Below are 22450 nucleotides of genomic sequence, written 5' to 3' on the forward strand. Positions count from 1 at the left end.
CTCTTCTGTGTAATACTGGACATAGTTAAATGCATATTTTTCCATGTTTATCCCTGTCCCATTCTTCCTTAAGCCTCATAAATATGATTCAAAATACTACTCCTAGAGTTCCTGTTTTGGCTCAGTGGTAATGAACCCAACTAGTATCCATGAGGACTTGGGTTCGATCCCTGGCCCTGCTCAGTGGGTTAAAAGATCTGGCATTGCCATGAGCTGTGGTGTAGGTCACAGACAGGCTTGGAACCATTGTTGCTGTGGCTGTGGTGTGGCCAGTAGCTACAGCTCTGATTCGATCCCTAGCCTGGGAACTTCCATATGTGTTGGGTATGGCCCTAAAAAGCCCCCCCCCCAAAAAAAATCAAAATATTACTCCCTTCCTTTTTGTTCTCATCACCCCATATCTAGGACCTAGATAGTTTCTCACATTCCTTAGAAAATCTTATTTTCCTATGTCTGTAAGCCCAACACCAGATAAGGTATCTGAGAATCAAGGGATCCCATTCCCTCCAGATGTGTTCTAAAGTATTTTTCAAAAAAACAAACAAACAAAAAGAAGCCAAGAACATACCTGTTAGAGAAATAAAACTATATTACTAGACAGGCCAAGTGAAAAGTAGGACTTGCTAACTAAATATAACTAAAGAACATTTGTTTTTTTTGTTTTTCGCCTAAAACTTTATCTTTAGGACATTAACTCTGCCAGCACCTGCACCCCAATTTGAATCTGCTTCTGAATCTACTTATTTTTCTGTAAGAACAATTTGGATATAAAAATTGGCTGATTCACAGTGAAATATTAACTACAGCTATACATAATTTTAATAATCCTCCAATACAGTGATAACATTTCATTATTAGAGCGATTATTCTATAGAAAAAGTGAGCACACAAAAATACTAACTCAGAATTTGGTTCTACATGAAACAAGAAAAATATTTAAGGCTCAAATGTCCAAGAGTGGGAAGTGACAAGGGAAATATAAGGCTAGTCACAAAGCCTCCAAAAAAACCCCCAAAAAACAAAAAACCCTGCCAATCTTACATTGTATAAAGATATTATTAGCTATTGGTTAGAGTGATAATAGCAGAATCAGGAAATGCCCACATACTTGGCTGGAGATACAATATACTGTATGTTCTGGAGTTCCCGTCGTGGCTCAGCAGAAACAAATCTGACTAGTATCCATGAGGATGCAGATTCAATCCCTGGCCTCCCTCAGTGAGTTAAGGATCTGGCGTTGCTGTGAGCTGTGGTGTAGGTCCCAAAGGTGCCTCGGATCCCGAGTGGCTGTTGTAGGTCGGCAGCTGCAGCTCTGATTTGACCCCTAGCCTGGGAACTTAATATGCTATGGGTGTGGCCCTAAAAAGGCTACATATATACACACACAAACACACTGTATGTTCAAGTCACAATTGACCACATTAAAAGCAGGATTATCCTGTATTTTTCTGTGGTTTTCCCCTCACCTTCATAGCTTTCACACAGGAGTGGTAATCAACATTCAGCTGCTAAAGGCTATGAGAAGGCACAAGGATCTTCTAAAAAAGTATAGCACCAAAGCTAAAGAACTGACCTGGCTGCTGAAGTAGTTAGTTAAGCTCTACCACCAGAAAGAGTTTCACAATGTTTGCATCAACAATAAGTACAGACCTTGGCGATACAATTGAGAGTCACTTACAAGGCTGGAAAAATGAGATAAAAGCTCTTTAGCTTCATATAAACCACAGTAAAATATATTCAGCACATATATAGGCTTTCTTCAAATTCACGTAGCAGGCTATTAGTTTAGAAACTGATAATGCTTTGCAAGAAAATCCAGTTCAGAGACAAAAAAAAACCAAAACAAACCAAAACCAAACAAACAAAACACCAAAAACAAACAAAATCACTCAAGGAAAAATATAACTAAAGAACATTTATTTGTTTTTTGTTTTTCACCTAAGACTTCATCTTTAGGACATAACTGTGCCACCACCCCCACCCTGATCTGAAGGGTTAGTACAGTGAATGTTATAAAGCAGATACGAACAGTTTGAAGGACTGGAACCAATGCTAACTGACAAAAACCAACTTCCGTCTAAAGCATCATAAAAATGTTTAAGTAAAAAAAAGGGGGGGGGGAGGGGGAGCAATGGGGGTTTCAGATTGAACAAAACCCTCACATTTCATCTAATACATTCGACCTTGGCTAGAGTGTACCAAATGGAAACAGGACTACTATCATACAAGTCTTCCGCTACAGCACGCTGTACACGCCTGTGTTCCAAGCCCACCCCCGCCCCCCCAACGCTTCCAAACTCAACTATTTCCCGGCCTGCTGGGCCTGCCGACGAAGGAGCACGTAGATCTTCTCTTTAATCCAGTCTTTGTTGTAAGGCTGGTATGTCTGGGTATCAGCTCGGTAACTGAGGAACAGAAAGGTAATAATAAGCAAGGTTACAATGGCCAATTACTACCGTATTTTTAAAACCCCAAAGTATAACTGCCTAAATGAGGGCGCAGATGTCCACATGTTCGTGCTTAACAAAAACATAAAAGAGCTGATTATGTAACTTGAATTTTAAGCACTATGAAGTTTAGATCACCTAATACAACCTTGCAGCAGAATAAAAAAACAAGGCCTAGAGATCTTAAGAGAAATGCTCCATGTGTTACATATCTCCTTCTTGACAAAGTATGACCAGAAACCACATGTTCTTTTTCCTGCAGTTATCATTTTTACGGTTTCTTCAGTGATTACAAACTAAACCCAAGCACTAAAATTTCAGATTTGCTAAAATTTACTCCGAATCAACAAAAAAACCTTTAAAAATATGTTAATGCCACAAAGCTTCCTTCCCTGAAAAGTATGAAGAAAAATTTTATACACATCCAGTATTTTGGGATTTGCTTTTTAATATAAACAACGCTAGAGGCTAGGAAGGGTAAGGAGTGGCATTAGCAAAGAAATTCCAATAGGATTCCAGGGTATTGGGAGCACAAGGCATCATTTAATAGCCAAATCACTCAAGGTATCCTAAAAGAACTCAGAAATTCTTTTTCTCTTCCCCCACTTCCCACCTTTTAGGGCTGCACCTGCAGCATAAGGATGTTCCCAGGCTAGGGGTTGAATCAGAGCTATAGCTGCCGGCCTACACCATAGCCACAGCAACACTGGATCCTTAAACCACTAAGTGAGGCCAGGGATCGAACCCGCATCCTCATGGATATTAGCCAGGTTCTTAACCCATTGAGCCACAATGGGAACTCCAGAGGACTCAAAAATTAGAAACATTCCAGTTTCTAGCTAGTTAAGCAATAAATTCGTTTTTAGAGTTAAAGTGATAGTATAAAAAAGCAATAAGCAAGCAGAGATCACACAAATACAAAGCTATACACTTTGAAACACCTCAAAGTGTTTCAAAGCCATGTGCACCATCTGGTAGAAACGCCCATGGCATTCAAGAGAGGCAAAGATGTAGCTTGCCTTAAAACAACAAAAAACCCAAATCAAAAAAACACAGGGCATATCTTAGTAAAATAAAATACCTAATTTATCCATCAGTTTCATTTTAGCCAAAAGTTTCATTTGTTAGCTTCTCAGCAAAAAATCACGTACACCTCAATACAAATTGATACTAAACACCTATTAAGAAGTTGCCAGGAGTTCCCGTCATGCATGGCTCAGTGGTTAACGAACCCGACTATCATCCATGAAGACTCGGGTTCAATCCCTGCCTCATTCAGTGGGTTAAGGATCCAGCAATGCCATAAGCTGTGGTGTAGGTCACAGATGAGGCTCAGATCCCAAGTTGCTGTGGCTGCAGTGTAGACCGGCGGCTACAGCTCCAATTCAACCCCTAGCCTGGGAACCTCCGTATGCAACTGGTGTGGCCTTAAAAGACCAAAAAAAAACCCAAAAAACAAAACAAAACAAAAAAAGGTTGCCAACTGCTAGGTATTGCTTTAAGTGCTCATCTGAATGAACTCATTTAATCCTGTTCACAATTCTGTGAGTAGATATAATTATCCATTTTTTATAAAGGAGAAAACCAAAGCTCAAAAAAGTGCAATAATTAATTAGCTAAGTGAATTTGGGCAAGGAGTAGAACACTCCAGACCAGAGTCCTTACTGTTAACCACTGAGCTAGAAACCTATGCTCTGCTTTTTGAAAAGAAACAAATTCCAAAGTAGCAACGCTTCACACTGCTATCATATTCTATCCCCAAATGGTAAGATCAGAATCTGGTTCATTGAAAATGCACAAACTTCTTACTTTTACAAAACATCTGGCTTTTTACTAATGTCTTTTTGCTACAATGAGAAACTTTTTTTCCCCTTCTTTTTAGGGGCACCCAGGCTACGGATCCAATTGGAGCTGCAGCTGTTGGCCTATGCTGAAGCCACAGCAATGCCAGATCCAAGCTCGAGCTATGCTGCAGCTTGCAGCAATGCCAGGTCCTTAACCCACAGCTCAAGCCAGGGGTTAGGACGGCATTCTCATGGATACTAGTCAGTTCTTAACCTATTGAGCCACAACGGGAACTCCCAAGGAGAAATACTCCTAAAAAGTAAACCAATTTTGACTATCCTTTGGTTCATCTTCCTAGTTAAACAAGTGCCAATCTAGTCTACTTTCAGGTATGGCAGAACAGACTACAATATTTAACACTGGAAAAGAATATAAAAATGGGAGTTCCTGTCGTGGCGCAGTGGTTAACGAATCCGACTAGGAACCACGAGGTTGCGGGTTTGATCCCTGCCCTCACTCAGTGGGTTAAGGATCCAGCGTTGCCATGAGTTGTGGTGTAGGTCGTAGACACGGCTCAGATCCCATGTTGCTGTGGCTCTGGCGTAGGCTGGCAGCTACAGCTCCGATTAGACCCCTAGTCTGGGAACCTCCATAGGCCGCAGGAGCGGCCCAAGAAATGGCAAAAAGACAAAAAAAAAAAAAAAAAAAAAGAATATAAAAATGAACAAAATGTTTCAGAATTACAGTTTGGGTGGAACAGCCTTATTTAGACCTAAATGTTCACAAACCAAGATCACTTTGGATTGTGAACATTAAGGAATCCATCAGCTTGCATGCTATTTTCCAACTTAAAGTAGTAATAATGCCTTCTTTATGTTAACTGCTACTTGAAAATGAGACAATTAAATGTTAAACACATGAATAAAATCCCTAACTGCTGGCATAAATATTTTAGCCTAGTGTATGGCCAATGAATGCAGGTTTACATAAGAATGGAAGCTGTGGATCTGAGCAGGGAAATTAGCCGGGGTCTTTTTTTTTTAACTGATACCAAATGGTCTTCCTTATTAGGAAGGAGGTCCTCCTCATTAAAGTAACCAAGGATGCAAATGTCCCTCTCTCTCTAAGCAAATGAGAGAAGCCCACATCTTCAAAAAGCTGTTATCTTACTCTTAAAAAAACTTATTAAAACAAAAAAAACCAAAAACCTTACAGATCAGAGAAACGTGAAGAAATTTATACTCTGGCTTCAAATATATGAAATACAAACCCTCCATGGGAGTCCCTGTCGTGGCTCAGTGGTAATGACCCTGACTGGTAACCATGAGGTTGTGGGTTCAAGCCCTGGCCCGGCCTCAATCAGGGGGCTAAGGATCCGGCATTGTCATAGGCTGTGTGTAGGTCGCAGACTCGGCTCGGATCCTACATTGCTGTGGCTGTGGTGTAGGCCAGCAGCTGTAGTTCAGATTCGACCCCTAGCCTGGGAACCTCCATAGGCCACGAGTGTGGCCCTAAAAAAAAAATAATAAATAAACCACACAAATCCTCCGTGTATGAATTTTATAATTAATGCATGGTCAGTTTGTTCTGGGCTTAACAAAGTACACTTTTATTTATTCCATTCTCTATTGGTTTAAAAATAATTAAAAACTGTCCTATGTCACTGCCAGTTAAACTTAATAAAACCAACGAGTCCACAACAATTAGCAAACCAAAAACGAACTCAATTCCTTGTCTGAAGAGTAACAGGCCAGGTGCACAATCTTTAATTAAGGAGAGGAGCAGGATGTGCTGTCATAGGAAATGTCATGGCAATAGGAGACCTTGCCAGAAATAATTCTGGAAATCTTACCTCTCTTGATTCAAATATCAAAGTCATACGGACAAAATGGTCCTAAACCATGTATTTGATTCTAAAAGTTTTCAGAGGCCAAAGTTCACATTAGAGATAAAAACAAATAGCTAGTTTACAGTTTTCCAGACAATTAAAAACTATAGGTTACCATTCATTTCTCTTTTATACTATCTGAACTACTGTAGCTGGAATTATCTATAATAAATAATTATTATAATATATATAGTTGTACATTAACACATAATTAGTCTTTGTATTGCTTTAATAAGGCAAATATGAGAAATCACTTTAGCATGCTAGATGTAGTTTCTGGTTTACATTTAATAGCACAAAGATGAAGGAGTTCCTGCTGCGGTGCAGTGGGTTAAGGAGCTAGCATTGCTGCAGCTGCAGTGGAGGTAGCAGCTGTAGCTCAGATTCAATCCCTGACCTGGGAACTTCCAGATGCCACGAGTGTGGCCCAAAAAAAAAGAAAAAAAAAAAAAAAGTCATGAAAACAGAATAATATTGAGAGTTCCCGGGATGCAGCAGAAACGAATCCAACCAGGAACCATGAGGTTTCAGGTTTGATCCCTGGCCTCGCTCAGTGGGTTAAGGATCAGGCATTGCCACGCTGTGGTGTAGGTCACATAAGCAGCACAGATCTGGCGTGGCTGTGGCATAGGCTGGCAGCAACAGCTCCTATTAGATCCCCTAGCCTGGGAACTTCCACATGCTGCGGGTGTAGCCCTAAGAAGATAAAAGACAACAACAACAAAAAAGAATATTAGTTTTAATCCAAAGCAAACTGCTTTAGGATAAAGACAATAATGGAAAAAAAACTAAGAAAAGGATTATTCAGTTTAAGGAACCAAGTTCTCAGTGCAAAGTTGATTCATACTGTTTCAATTAGTAAAGTTCTTAAGATTTTAGCGTCCAGCTCTATGTTGCCAACTTAATTTATGAGCCACATGTATAAGAAATATTAATTACTATCTTCTAGGCAAAATGCAAAGATCGGTGTCAGGCACAGTGAGCTCCCAATATCATAAGTCACCTCAAACAGACGAACAAATAATAGAAAAATACAATTTAAGAGGTAGAGTGGCTAATACTTACACAAGGCAGCTGAGGTCTGCCAGATCATCGATAAAATCAAACAACTGACTGATATCATATGTGATAGAGGGGCTGTTGGGATTCATTCTCTTCAGATGTTCTTCATACATTTTACAAACACCTAAGAGAGAAGGGAAAAAAAAATCAAGACCTTATAATTATATGAACTTTAGATATGAGTGGTGTTATATGGTTATATAGTATTTCCTCTTATAAACTTGGGCTGGGAAAACAACAGTTAAGTTGACCACTTGTGTTGTAGTTGTTGCCACTAGCAAATTTTTAAATAACACCACACTTGAGAATAATGGATGACAAATGAATACTTTCCCATTCTACTTTCAAATTTTGACACAATGTGGAGTTCCTGTTGTGGCTCAGTGGTAATGAACCTGACTGGTATCCATGAAGATGTGGGTTCAATGGCTGGCTTTATTCACTGGGTTAAGGCCAGCATTGCCATGAGCTGAGGTGTAAGTGACAGACGCAGCTTGGATCTGGTGTTGCTATGGCTGTGGTACAGGCCAGCATCTGCAGCTCCACTTTGACCTGGGAACTTCCATATGCTACAGTTGCAGCCCTAAAATAGACAAAAACAAACAAAAAAACCCCAAAAAACTTGCAATGAAGAAGTGATTGTCTTAACAGAGTACTTAAGATCCTGGACTCTGGATTCAGAGACTCGAATTCTAGCTCTGTCCTTTACTAGTGACTCCACCCTGTGAACCCTACCTGTCAAATGGTGTCTCTTTATAGAGTTCTGAAGATTATGTGAAATATTGCATACAAAGGATTAGCATGTATAGTAAGCATACAAGTACTCAAATATAAGTAATAAAAAAAATGATCTTGGGATAGACCATGATGGAAGATAATCTGAGAAAAGGAATGTGTGTGTATATATATATATATATATATACATACACACAGAATGGGTCATTTGGCTGTATAACAGAAATTGACACAACACTGTAAATCAGCTTTACTTTAATAAACAAATAAATATTAAAAAATGTTTTAGGAGTTCCCGTAGTGGCGCAGCGGAAATGAATCCAACTAGGAAACATGAGGATTCAGGTTGATCCCAGGCCTCGTTCAGTGGGTTAAGGATCCGGCATTGCTGTGAGCTGTGGTGTAGGTCGAAGATGCAGCTCGGATGCCCCATGGCTGTGGCTGTGGCACAGGCCGGCAGCTGTAGCTCTGATTGGACCCCTAGCCTGAGAACCTCCACATGCTGAAGTATGAGGCCCTAAAGAGCACACACACACCTCCCAAAAGAAAAATAAAAAGTTTTAAAAAGATAATAATCAACAAAATCACTGGTAGCAAACCCATGTTATTAACATAATCATCTAAAGAGCAGCTTTCTCTTTTTATTTGGTCTTTTTAGGGCTGCACCCACAGCATATGGAGGTTTCCAGGCTAGGGGGTGAATCAGAACTAAAGCTGCCAGCCTAAGCCACAGCCAGAGGAATGCCAGATCCTAGTCATGTCTGTGACCTACGCCACAGCTCATGGCCAACGCCAGATCCTTAACCCACAGAGCAAGGCCAGGGATCGAACCCACATCATCATGGATACTGTGTTGGGTTCGTTACCACTGAGCCACAACGGGAACTCCCTAAAGAGCACATTTTAAATTTAATTTTTATTCAGTGACACACTCCTCTCTTGTTCCCACAAAACGGAAACATAACCTTTTCAGTCCATTCCCACTAATAAGTTCTTCTAAGGATACTATATGATGAATGGACAAGTGAAGAATTGTCTGAAAACAACATGTCCTATCCTGGACATACAGGTCTTCGTGTACCTCGAAACTGACTTCATAAATTTCCTACTAAAAAGTTATATTCAACCACAGAATTATCAAAAGCTATCTCAGTAAGGGATTTTTTAGGTTTTTTTTCTTCTTTTCTTTTTTCGGCCACCTCTGGGGCATACTTAAGTTCCTGGGCCAGGGGCTGAAGCTGAGCCTTAGCTGTGACCTACCCCAGGTCAGGAATTGAACCGGGGCCTCCAGAGAAATAAGCCAGATCATTAACCAACTGAGCCACAGCAGGAACTCCTAGGGTTTTTGATTAGTACTGGTACACTACACTGTGATAAGAGAATATTACTTGTGGATTCTGAATAAAAAGGGTGAAATGGAAAGGAAATTTATTTAATTTTTTTTCTTTTCTAGGGCCGCTCCAGCAGCATATGGAGGTTCCCAGGCTAGGGGTCTAATCGGAGCCGCAGCCACAGGCCTACGCCAGAGCCACAGCAATGCGGGATCTGAGCTGCATCTGCAACCTATACCACAGCTCACGGCAACGCCGGAACCTTAACCCACTGAGCAAGGCCAGGGATCGAACCCGCAACCTCATGGTTCCTAGTTGGATTCGTTAACCACTGAGCCACAACGGGAACTCCTGGAAAGGAAATTTAAAAGAAAGTAAATTCATTGTGGCCCTGACCCACTGCTATCACTGTACTTAACTGTGAAAGACTGAATGCTTTCCTGCTCAGATCAGAAGAACACTAGAATATTTGCTCTTGCCACCTGTATTCAACATTGTATTAGAAGTTCTAGGCAGGTGATTTGGCAAGAAAAAAATAACAGACTAAAATTTGACAGGAAGAAGTGCATCTATCTCTGTTCACAGATGACATGATCTTGTATAAAGAATATCCTAAGGAATATTAAGCAAAACACAGACAAACTATTAGAACTAATAAATGAATGCAGCAAGCATAATATAAGACCAATACACAAAAATCAATTCTTTCTATACCCTAACAATAAGCAATCTAAAAATGAAACAAAGAACACAGCTCCACGTACAACAGCATCTAAAATTCTTAGGAAAAAATTTCATAAAAGAGACTTAAGAATTTACTGAAGGAGTTCCCTCTGTGGCACAGCGGAAACAAATCCGACTAGGAACCATGCAGTTGTGGGTTCGATCCCTGGCCTTGCTCAGTGGGTTAAGGATCCACTGTGGTGTAGGTCGCAGACGCAGCTCAGATCCCGTGTTACTGTGGCTGTGGTGTAGGCCAGCAATTACAGCTCTGATTAGATCCCTAGCCTGGGAACGTCCATATGCTGCAAGTGCGGCCCTAAAAAAGCAAAAAAAAAAAAAAGAATTTACTGAAAACAAAACATCATTGAAAGTAAAGACTTAAATAAATGGAATAATACCTTCGTGTTCATGGATTGGGCAACTTATCAACATGGTAATTAATACTGCCCCAAATGATCTATAGATTCAAGGCAATCCCTATCAGAATCCACGGCACTTCTGTAGAAATTGACAAGTTTGACTCTCAATTTGAAACAGAAATAAAAGAGACCTGGGATAGCCAAAACAATCTTGCAGAAGAACAACGTTGGAAGACACACTGCCTGATTTCAAAACTTACGACAAAACTACTGTAATCAAGACAGTGTGGGATTTCCCTTGTGGCACAGTGGGTTGAGGATCTTGCATTGTCACTGCAGCATCTTGGGTCGCTGCTGTGGTTTGGGTTCTATCCCTGGCTGGGAACTTCCACATGATCTGGCCCCGAAGCCCCCTCCAAAACAAACAAACACTGTAGCACTTATTATGCATAAGAACAAGCGCATAGATTAATGGAATAGAAACAAGAGTCCACAAATAAACCCTTACATTTATGGCCAACTGTTCTTTGACAAGGATACCAAGACAATTCAATGAAGCAAGAATAGTTTTAGCAACAAATGGTGCTAGGAAAACTGTACACTCACATACAAAAGAAACTTGAACCAATTATCTCATAACATATATAAATATTCACTCAAAATGCCCCAGGGACCTAAATGCCAAAATCAAAACTATAAAACTCTTTGAAAAAAATATAGGCACTGGAGTTCCTGTTGTGGCGCAGTGGTTAACAAATCTGACTAGGAACCAAGAGGTTGCGGGTTCAATCCCTGCCCTTGCTCAGTGGGTTAAGGATCCGATTCATTTCTGCTTTGCCACGATGGGAACTCCAGGCAACAGCTTCTTAATTTGACATCAAAACCACAAGCAACAGAAGAACAAAAAAAGCAAGCTTAACTTCATTAAAATTTAAATCTTTGTGCTTCAAAGGACACTATCAAGAAAGTGAAGGGAGTTCCCCTTGTGGCTCAGTGGTAAGGAACCTGACTGGTATCCATGAGGACTCAGGTTTGACCCCTGGCTAGGTTTGATCCCTGGCCTGGCTCAGTGGGGTAAGGCCCTGGTGAGGTGTAGGTTGCAGACGCAGGTCAGATCTGGCATTGCTGTGGCTGTGGTGCAGGCTGGCAGCTGCAGCTCTGATTGGACCCCTAACTTGGAAACCTCCATATGCCACAGAAGCAGCCCTAAAAAGCAAAGCAAACAAACAAAACCAAGCCAAACCAAACCAAAACAAACAAACAAAAAATAAAGTGAAAGTGAAAAGGAGATCCCACTGTAGTGCAATGGGTTAAGAATCTGACTGCAGGGAGTTCCCACTGTGGTGCAGTGGCTAATGAATCCGACTGGGAACCATAAGGTTTCGGGTTTGATCCCTGGCCTTGCTCAGCGGGTTAAGGATCTGGTGTTGCTGTGAGCTGTGGTGTAGGTCGAAGATGCGGCTCGGATCCTGCGTTGCTGTGGCTCTGGTGTAGGCTGGTGGCTACAGCTCTGATTGGACCCCTAGCCTGGGAACCTCCATATGCCGCAGGAAGCGGCCCTAGAAAAGGCAAAAAGAAAAAACAAAAAACAAAACAAAAAGAATCTGACTGTAGTGGCTAAGGTCATTGTGAAGGCTCAGGTTTGATCCCCGGCCTGGCACAGTGGGTTGAAGGCTTTGGCAGTGCCCCAGCTGTGGCCATTAAAAAAACAAAACAAACAAACGAACAAACAAAACAGAAAAAAAGAAAAAAAGTGCAAAGATAAGCCACAGACTAGGAGAAAAATCTTTGCAAAACATCTATCTGATAAATGACTGTTACTATAAACATGCAAAGAACTCTAAAGCTCAACAATAAGAAAACAAATTTAAAAATGGGCAAAAGATCTGAAATAAATAGCTCACCAGAGAAGACATACAAAAGGCAAATAAGCATTATGAAAAGATGCTCAACATCATGACATAAAGAAACAGTAAGTTAAAACAATGAGCCATCGGTATACCTCTATTAGAATGGCAAAACCCCCAAATACTGAGAACACCAAATGTTGCTCCAGGATCTCTCATTCATTGCTGACAGGAATCCAAAATGATACAGCCACATCTGAAGCTTGTTAATTTCTTACAAAACTAAATGAAGCCTTATCATATGAGCCAACAATCACACGCCTCAGTATTTACCCAAAGGAGCTGAAAGTTGAGGTCTACACAAAACCTGCCTAGGAATCTTTGTAACAGCCAAAACTTGGAAGCAACCAAGATGCCTTCAATAGGCAAATGGATAACCAAAAAGCAGTATATCCATACAAATGAGTATTATTCAGGAATTAAAAGAAATGAGCTATTGGTCCATGAAAAGACATGGAGAAACCTTAGAAGGATATCGCTAGGTGAAAGAGCCAATCTGAAAAAGCTACGCGCTATTAATTCTAACCAAAGGACATTTTGGAAAAGGTGAAACCACGGACACATTAAAAAGATCAGTGGGCCTTCCCTTTGTGGCGCAGCAGAAACGAATCCAACTAGGAACCTGAGGTTGCCGGTTCAATCCCTGGCCTCGCTCAGTGGGTTAAGGATCCAGCGTTGCCCTGAGCCATGGTGTAGGTCGCAAACTCAGCTCTGATCCCACATTGCTATGGCTCCGATTTGGCTAATTAGACCCCTAACCTGGGAAACTCCAAATGCTGCAAGTGTGGCCCTAAAAAGCAAAAAAAAAAAAAAAAAAAAAAATCAGTGATTGTCAGAGGTTTGAAGGGAGGGATGAATGAGTAGGTGGAGCAAAGGGGATTTTTAGATAGTAAATGACAGATACAGGTTAAAATCCATAGAACCGTTCAAAGCAAAAAGTATTAATATAAACTATGTACTTTAGTTAATAATGTATCAGTAGTGGTTCTACAATTGTAACAAACACACCACACTAATACAGGATATAAATAACAGGGAAAGCTAGGAGGGTGAGAAAGAAGCAGAGGTATGTGATAGAACTGTACTTTCTGACGGATTTTCATGTAAACCTGAAACTACTATAAAAAAATTGAAACCAAAGTTCCTGTCATATCTCAGTGGTTAACGAATCCAACTAGGAACCATGAGGTTGCAGGTTTGATCCCTGGCCTTGCTCAGTGGGTTAAGAGTCTGGCATTGCTGTGAGCTGTGGTGTAGGTCAAAGACACGGCTTGGATCCTCGTTGCTGTGGCTCTGGAGTAGGCCAGTGGCTACAGCTCCGACTAGACCCCTAGCCTGGGAACCTCCATATGCCGCGGCTGCAGCCTAAAAAGACAAAAAAAAAAAAGGAAACCATTCATTTAAAAAAATGATGCGGGAAGGGAAAGCTCTGTATTCCCGAGGAATATTAACTACTAAAACAATGAAAAATAAGGAAATAAGAAAATTACCATTTGGCTACCACCCTGTGAGAACTGATTCTAGTAACTCCTTTAACTTTTTTTGTTTTAGCTTTTGAGATGGAAAATAAACCACCATTTCTAATTAAAAAAAAAAAAAAGCTATGGCCATCAAGCTACAAAATGAAGGGAAGTACCTTAAATACGTATTGCTAAGTGACAGAACCACCATTTGATCTAGCAATCCCACTCCTGGGCATCTACCCAGAAAAAACCACGACTCACAAAGACACATGTACCCCATTGTTCACTGCAGCACTATTTACGCATAGCCAAAACATGGAAACAACCTAAATGTCCATCGACAGAGGAGTGGATCAAGAAGATGTGGTACATATACACAATGGAATATTACTCAGCTATTAAAAAGAACGAAATACCAGCATTTTTTGCAACATGGATGCACCTAGAAACGATCATGCTAAGTGAAGTCAGCCATACAATGAGACACTAACATCCAATGCTGTCACTGACATGTGGAATCTGAAAAAAGGACAGACTGAACTTCTTTGCAGAACAGATGCTGACTCACAGACATTGAAAAACTTATGGTCTCCAGAGGAGACAGTTTGGGGGGTGGGGGGATATGCTTGGGTTGTGGGATGGAAATCCTGTGAAATCAGATTGTTATGATCATTATACAACTATAGATGTGATAAATTCATTTGAGTAATTAAGAAAATAAAAAAAGAAGAAATGAAGAATGGACAATTTATTAGAAAGGGTGCAGGGTGTGCACGAGTGGTTTACTTGATATAATGATTAAATGTAAGGATGAGGGAGTTCTCTGATGGCCCTACTGGGTTGAGGCTCCTGCACTCTCGCCAATGTGGCTCTGGTTGCTGCTGTGTCTAAGTTCAATCCCTGGCCCAGGAATTCCCACATACTGCCTCTGTGGCAAAAAAGAAAAAAAAGAACAACAACCAAAACCCAAGCGAGAACCTGAAGGGAACATCTGAAACATCTTTTTTGTCTGAACATCATCCATCTCCTCCTCAACTCCCATTTAATAAATAAATAAATAAATAAATAAATAAATGTAAGGATTAATCCAATTTGTGATGATCCAATTTATGTGATCTCATCTGAAAAGTTTATTGAAGGCTAATACTTCCCTTCAGGGTGGTGCCATCTTATCAAATACACAATAAATTATACTGATTAGGTTCTACTTGCCTTTATTCACTGAGCTAATTATTTCCTAACAACATTCTTATGGACTGTAATCAGCTTTTAACTATGTTTATTTGCTTATAAGCAGATTTGGTTCTGTAGGCACTCCTGCCTGCCTTAACAACTTTATAGTGCTTAGTTTATCCAGAATATATAAGTGATAGCTGTAAAATACTTCCATAATACAACAAAATAACAATACATAACAGAATTTTACAGAACAATCAGAGGCTTGGGAAAGACATTCATTATATACAAGAGCTTGATAAGACAGCATGCATAATTAATATTTCAAGTATTCAACAAACATGGTCCTAAATATCTACTTTCCCTGCTCGAATTAACACCTCAAGAAATCTGGAGGAAAAAACAAACCTAGGTCCTAAATGAGACTCACCTTCCATGCATTCATTTACAGATTCATAGTCAGCATAAGTTCTGCCTTCTGGCCTCTTGGTAGGCTGTACCAGCAAAATGGTGTGAGACTGCAGGGGGAAAAGTGATTTTAATGTAAGTTTCTAACTTATACTTGAGAAATTCTTAGTATGAGATAAAATCTGCAACATGACACAAATGATCATTGGTTATTAAGCTGGATTCACAACTCCTCTGCAAGGTCTCTTACTCTTAATGGTTGTTTTCTCAAACTGTTATTACACTTACTGTCTGTAAGTATTCAGCATTAGCTACCTTGTACTGTTTATTTTTTTTCTTTTGCATCTTTCTTCCCAGCTGGATTGAAAACTTACTTAGGTTTTCTATCTCCACTGGTCTCTTTCTATCTCTAGCTGTATTAAGTCCCTAATAAAAACTCCTTGTCGTGGTGCAGCAGAAACAAATCCAATTAGGAAGCATGAGGTTGTGGTTAGATCCCTGGCCTTGCTCAGTGGGTTAAGGATCCTGCATCGTGAGCTGTGGTGTAGGTCACAGACAGGCTTGGATCCTGAATGCTGTGGCCGGCAGTTGTAGCTCCAATTCGACCCCTAGGCCTAAGAACTTGAATATGCTGCAGGTATGGCTCTAAAAAGGAAAATTAAAACAAATAAATAAATAAAAATTAATATAACATCACCTTAGAAAATCCATTAAATTATTCATCTTGGAGATGACTCACCTTAAGGGGTGAGGGTTGATGTACTTTTATCTTTATTTATTTATTTATTTATTTAGTCTGTTTAGGACTGCAAGTGCAGCACATGGAAGTTCCCAGGCTAGGCTTCAAATCAGAGCTGTAGCTGCTGGCCTACGCCGCAGCCACAGCAACTCAGGATCTGAGCCACATCTGTGACCTACACCACAGCTCACAGCAATACGGGATCCTTAACCCACTGAGCGAGGCCAGGGATCAAACCTGAGTCCTCATGGATACTAATTGCTTCGCCCAAACTATCAAAAAAGAAAAAAGATGGGGGCAGAGAGAAGAAAAAGAAACTAAAGTTGTTCAGTAAGGGCAACAAAATTTAAGACTTCTGAACCAGTAACTGTTGACTTTAAATACAAACTCCAGTTTTTAATTCTACTCGGAATTAAAGAACTAATCATAGATATCTGCTCAATGCGAATGGGTTGTTACTAACTGCTGTCTTTTTCTCAGATTTAATCTAAGTATTTTAACACAACTGACCAAACAGTGACATAAAAGGAAGGAAACTCACTGAGATGAAATGACATACCCAAGGTCACATTATTATTTATAATAAACCAAGAATTGAAAACCCAGTCTTCTAATTCCTAGTCCTCCTTGGGAGACTATGTTGGGTCAAACACTGAAGTATCTCCATTCAGAGAAGTACATGAAAAAGTTCCTTGTTAATAACAGATGCATAATCTGTTAATAACTGTGGCAAACTGAAAACGAAAACTAAAGTATGGAAGTAATCATGATTCTTCAGAATCCCTGAGAGCATTTCCTTTTTGTGAATTACAAAACACACACACATAAGCAAAAGAAAACCCCAAAAAAACAAAACCGACCAAACAACACCCCCCGCCCCCATCCACTACACTACCGACCCAGGTTCTAAGCAACCTGGACCCTCAGCTCAACCTATCTTTTCAACTTCCAGCCCCAAAGAATATAAATAAGGATAAAAAGAGGATTGAAGGCTAAGGGAAGCACAAAACCAAGCATGTACATCTCAGAAAAGAGAAAAGGTTGCACGTATTTTCAAAAAGGCAGAGCACAGAAAACAAAGGGAATAGCTGAGCACGCTGCAAAGACGATTCCTCCTGGCCCACACTTTGGGTGCTGTAAGCTTGGGGAGAGACAGGATTGTCAGACATCTCTCGCCCATTGTTCCTACAGTAAGATAGAGCGTTTGCAGAGACAGGTCAGCATCCCAACGCCGGGTTCTACCAAGCAGCAATAGGGAGAAAGCGCATCCTCCGCACCGCACGCCTTGCCGGAGCCATCAGGCTGGCGCGCAACCGCAGGGCGGACCGGGGCTCAGCGGCCTAGTGCCAGGCCCAGCGTTTCCGCGGCGGGAAGGGGAAGGATCGATCTACAGGCTGGAGAGCCGAGCAATAGCATGCGCGCGCTAGACCGCGTTGGGAGAAGATGTACGAGCAGGGGTCGCCCCAGAGGTTGGGGGCTCGGGGAGCCGCTTAGGCCTTTCTCACCATCGCGCCGATCCCTTTTCCTGCAGCCGCTGCCGACACTGCTGCAGCACACGAGCTTAGCCGCAACGCCGCCAACAGCCAATCCCCGCGAGAGGAGCCGCCGGAAGTCGTCAGAAGGGCACCGCGAAAGAACCTTTTGAACCATAGAGGCTCCTTTATTTCCGGCAGCTAGAGCAGATGTTGACTCTGTTTCAGCCATTTTGAATAAGGGCGACGAGACATAGAGAGAATGTATCGGAACTTAAAAAAAATCATATTTCTTTCCAAGAATCTGTCTTCCTCGCTTTCGCTGTAAGACATGAGGCTACAGTGATCATCGGTTTAAACAGTTACACAAGTCATTTTTTCAATGGCCCTACTCAAAAATGGCGGCAATATAAGAATCCCGGGGCATAGGTCGGTTGCAACCCGGAAGTACCCTTCTAAAGGAGGGGGCAGTAAGGCAATCCGGAAGTGGATGTAAAGAAGAGATGCCACTTGGCGGCCATGGCAGCTGTAGTACTGGTGGCTCCGGGTCAAGGCCCAGCAGAGTGGAGTAACATGGGTAGCACTGGGTATAGGGCAGAGACAGCTTTGTATCAGCTTCCCTGCTGAGCCCCTACGACCAATCGTTAGAGACCTGCAGGACTCCTTTCCTCATCCTAGACTCGGAGAGGAGTTTGCTGGGATTGGTGGGCTGGTCCCAGACCTGGAGGAATCACCGGCGGGGCTGCTCCAGGGAGATAGGGGCGCCCGGAGAACAAACATCTTCGCTTGGATTTTTCCTTTTGTTGCTGCCGCCCGGAACGTTGTGGAGGAAGTAGGCCTGTTATGCTACCCTTATAACAATGATTGAATAACTCGCTCATTCGCATATTTTCCCCCTGGACTTTTCTCATCTGTTAACCCACGAGAATCCAGTGACTGATATCTGAAAACTTAGGGGCTGCGACCTAAGATTGCTCAAAGTTCTCTCTGGTGCTAGTATCAACAAAAAGGGAGTGTTTCCAGGTACCTTCAAGAGAACAGTGCCTCGTGAACATATCTGCTGGTGGGGAGGACAAAAGAACTGGGAAGTCTACTTGTTCTGCTGAAACAACCACACGCGTTTAAGAACCTAAGTACCCTTTGAGACCACCGAAAATTTGTACTCTGGTGGTGGTGAGTGAATAAAGGAGGGCAGAATGGATGATTTCATCTCTATTAGTCTGCTGTCTCTGGCTATGTTGGTGGGATGTTACGTGGCTGGAATCATTCCTTTGGCTGTTAATTTCTCAGAGGTAAGAAATTCTCAATTTTCTGTCAGCTGTCAGCATGGCTGCTAGGAAGTAGTCATAGTTGTAAAGGGAAGCTGCTTCCCCTGTTGATATTAGAGCTGAAGGTTTTATATATCTCTCCAAAGATGCGTGATATTTAATAACAACCTCACATTCAGCACTAGTGTTCTTTAACCAGAGGTGGGTGGATCCACTGAAGATCCTGGAATACTCTGAACGCCCTGAAATTGAATACAAAAATTTGAGGCTCTGTGCATTTTCTGGGAGAGAGGCACCATAGCATTCTTTTGATACTCAGAAGTTCCAAAGAATCAAGATTCCAGCTTGCTATAAATGAAGAACTTTATTTGTCCATGTGAGTTGAAATCAATATTAACTTCTCTCTGTGAGAATATTAAGCATACTTTTTTGGGGAAAGGGTTTTTTTCTTTTGGACAGCTGTAATTAGAATGAAGTAAGAAACCAAACTGAATTAGATTGGTTGGTTTTTTTTGTCTCTCTTTTTTTTTTTTTTTTTGCCTTTTCTTGGGCTGCTCCCACGGCATACGGAGGTTCCCAGGCTAGGGGTTGAATCAGAGCTATAGCCACCGGCCTACGCCAGAGCCACGGCAACGCGGGATCCAAGCCGCTTCTGCAGTCTACACCACAGCTCATGGCAATGCCGGATCCTTAACCCACTGAGCAAGGCCAGAGATCGAACCCGCAACCTCATGGTTCCCAGTCGGATTCGTTAACCACTGCGCCACGACAGAACTCCAAAATTAGATTGTTCTTAATTCACATTTCCTTTTCAGAAGGAGACATTGGAATGGATATTTGAAGCTGTTTTCAAATCTGTTTGCTTAGAAATGAATTTTGTGTTGATATGGTTTGACATTTTGCTTAACTTGTTTGGTTATTTGTCATTACTTGAACAACCATTAAAAAGGAAGAAGGATAGTTGAAAACGTTGTTCAATGAAAATGCAGATCAGGATCTTCAGGTTGTCATAGGAAGTTCACAGCATGCACAGTGCTCAGAGATTTGAGGGAGGAAAACAACTACGTTCAGGATTTCTTGGGTATAGCTTGGAGTGGCTTCACTGCCAGGCCTGAAAATGCTTTAAAAGAAAAGGAGAGTGGAGAATGGCCTGAAGTAGAATGGAAAGGTAGCGGTGAGGTGTGAGGTGGCCTTGAAAAACCTGAAGAAAGAGATTGGTCAAGAAAGTAGCCTGTGAGTGAGAAAGGCAGTGGGACTAGGCATTATGACCTTGGAAATAAAGCCCTCAGCCACATGGAAGGGGGACTCAATTGCTGCTGCTCCTTTTCCGTTTCTTTCTTTTTTTCTTTTTTTTAATCTGTTCCTCTTAACCTCTAATGATAATATTGAGATAAAATTTGAGTGTATACATTACCTAATTACATTAAACAAAACAAAACCCAGCGAGGTACAGATGAGGAGACTGAGACTTGGATTATGTCACTTGGACAAGTTCATGAAATGTGTTAGAATCAGAGCTGTTTTTTTGATTTAGGTTTAACTGACTCAGAGCAATTCTTAGCCACTGTCCATTGTGGCAAAGGTAGTAAACTGGTAGCCCATGTACAAAATCTAGCCTGCAGACATTCTTTCTTTCTTTTTTTTTTCTTTTTGGCTTTTTTTACAGCTGCATTTGCGGCATATGGAGGTTCCCAGGCTAGGGGTCTAGTCGTAGCTACAGCTGCCAGCCTGCGCCACAGCCACAGCAACACAGGATCCAAGCCACATCTTCGACTTACACCACAGCTCACGGCAATGCCTGATCCTTAACCCACTGAATGAGGCCAGGGATCAAACCCGCAACCTCATGGTTTACCAGTCGGATTCGTATCTGTTACGCCACAACAGGAAATCTGCCTGTCAACTTTATTTGTTAGATTAGCAGAGTGTTAAATTTTATTATTATTATTATTTTTTTTTTTTTTGTCTTTTTGTCTTCTTGTTGTTGTTGTTGTTGCTATTTCTTGGGCCGCTCCCGCGGCATATGGAAGTTCCCAGGCTAGGGGTCTAATCGGAGCTGTAGCCACCGGCCTACGCCAGAGCCACAGCAATGCGGGATCCGAGCCGCGTCTGCGACCTACACCGCGTTAACCCACTGAGCAAGGGCAGGGACCGAACCCGCAACCTCATGGTTCCTAGTCGAATTCGTTAACCACTGCGCCACGACGGGAACTCCCAAATTTTATTATTGTTACATCTTTTTGTCTGTGTTTCCTCAAGGCAGCTGTTGGCTAGAGCTGGGTAGCTGTGGAGTTTCATGGCCCTTCTTGGCTGTGATGCCTACTTCACCCGTTTGGGCTGCCTGTCTGCCCAGTACTTTATTAACCCGCTATCTCTCCTCTGACATAAACTACATTAGAATTGGGTTGACATTATTAGGGCTGACATTTGTGAAATTTAAGTTGGTTTGTATATTTTAAAAATTACCAAGTTAAGGAGTTCCATTGTGGCACAGTGGAAATGAATCCGACTAGTAACCATGAAGTTTCGGGTTTGATCCGTGGCCTCGATTAGGGGGTTAAAGATCCAACGTTTCCGTGAGCCATGGTGTAGGTCAAAGACATGGCTTGGATCTGATGTTGCTGTGGCTGTGGTATAGGCCGGCAGCTGTAGCTCCGATTTGACCCCTAGCTTGGGAACCTCCATGTGCCACGAGTGTGGCTCTAAAAAGCAAAAAACAAAACAAAACAAAAAAAAGCTACCGAGTTAACATTTATCAAGAATTACAATTAATTCAAAAAAGAACCAGTGAAACTTTATTTCTAGAAAATGCTTGGACCTTTTCCAATTTCAGTAATATCTCAGTCTTGAGTGGTTTTTTTCAGTATGCAGATGTTGTCTGTTCTCACTGAAGGAAATATGTACATGAGTAGTGTAATTAACCAGGCCATTAATAAAGAGTATTCATATATGTCATTTGTGGCTTTTTAAATTAACAGCAAGTAGGCTTTTTCCAGATGTGGGTCTTCCAGTACTATAAGGCAGTATTCCTAATATCTCTTCATTATTATAGCAGGAACAAAGTGTTTTGGGCTATTAGGATAAAAATGAAATATATAACTTGGTCAAAGATGTTTTGGAATTCAACTGGTGATTTTTCTCTCTTGAGAATTAGCATTTTTCCTAGATAAACTATACTATTATTAGAGATCAATGTATCACGAAACTAGTGAGATAAGTTTATAAAAAAATAAACTTCATTCATGGAGACTAGGAAGCAGTTTCTACTCTTAAAAAATAGCTACCCAAACTTCTGCATTACCTAAGTATCTTTTCTTTTTTAGGAAAATCTAGCTTCATTTTGATCTAGTGTTATTATAAATAAAAGGGACAATAGGAGTTCCTGTCGTGGCTCAGCTGTTAACGAATCTGATTAAGAACATGAGGTTGCGGGTTTGATCCCTGCCCTTGCTCAGTGGGTTAAGGATCTGGTGTTGCCGTGAGCTGTGGTGTAGGTCAAAGGCTCAGCTTGGATCCCGCGTTGCTGTGGCCCTGGTGTAGGCCGGCGGCTATAGCTCTGATTAGACCCCTAGCCAGGGAACCTCCATATGCCTCGGGAATGGCCCTAGAAATGGCAAAAAGACCAAAAAAAAAAAAAAAAAAAGGACAATAAACCTAATTTATTTTACAGTTTTATTTATATGAAAA

At 41.3% G+C, this 22450-nt stretch overlaps 2 protein-coding genes and 1 long non-coding RNA gene across 5 annotated transcripts in view; 1 reads left to right on the plus strand and 2 right to left on the minus strand.

The window, feature by feature from the left end:
* Positions 1 to 22450, minus strand: part of LOC146401824 (uncharacterized) — a 118298-nt gene that overhangs the window by 79647 nt on the left and 16201 nt on the right. The gene's annotated exons all lie outside the window — the stretch shown is intronic.
* ERH (ERH mRNA splicing and mitosis factor) lies at positions 1901 to 17599 on the minus strand. The gene is made up of 4 exons (NM_001185163.1): positions 17529 to 17599; positions 15307 to 15394; positions 7186 to 7306; positions 1901 to 2405 (listed from the first exon to the last, which is right to left on the minus strand). Exons 1-4 carry the CDS (start codon positions 17529 to 17531, stop codon positions 2303 to 2305), a joined length of 315 nt encoding a protein of 104 aa, NP_001172092.1. The 5' UTR covers positions 17532 to 17599; the 3' UTR covers positions 1901 to 2302.
* Positions 17990 to 22450, plus strand: part of SLC39A9 (solute carrier family 39 member 9) — a 58834-nt gene continuing 54373 nt past the window's right edge. For all 3 annotated transcript variants that reach the window (XM_084969577.1, XM_001926183.7, XM_021099403.2), the window contains exon 1: positions 17990 to 18787. Coding sequence is in view for 1 of the 3 variants with exons in the window: in XM_001926183.7 (XP_001926218.3) it covers positions 18692 to 18787 (96 nt within the window). In the remaining 2 variants the exon portion in view is untranslated. The remainder of the gene's footprint in view (positions 18788 to 22450) is intronic.

Source organism: Sus scrofa, chromosome 7 (genome assembly GCF_054392235.1).
Source record: "Sus scrofa isolate SSC_HxYL_T2T_F1_AM1 chromosome 7, Sscrofa_HxYL_maternal_Yorkshire_Landrace_v2.0, whole genome shotgun sequence".
In the NCBI taxonomy this organism is placed as follows: Eukaryota; Metazoa; Chordata; class Mammalia; order Artiodactyla; family Suidae; genus Sus; species Sus scrofa.

Excerpts from the sequence above, each read along its gene's own strand:
- ERH (NM_001185163.1), bottom strand. Across the intron at positions 7,307-15,306 it reads TGTAAATGAATGCATGGAAG|GTGTTTGTAAAATGTATGAA; the intron begins GTGAGTCTCATT and ends CTTCTCTCTTAG. Across the intron at positions 2,406-7,185 it reads GCAGACCTCAGCTGCCTTGT|TTACCGAGCTGATACCCAGA; the intron begins GTAAGTATTAGC and ends TCTGTTCCTCAG.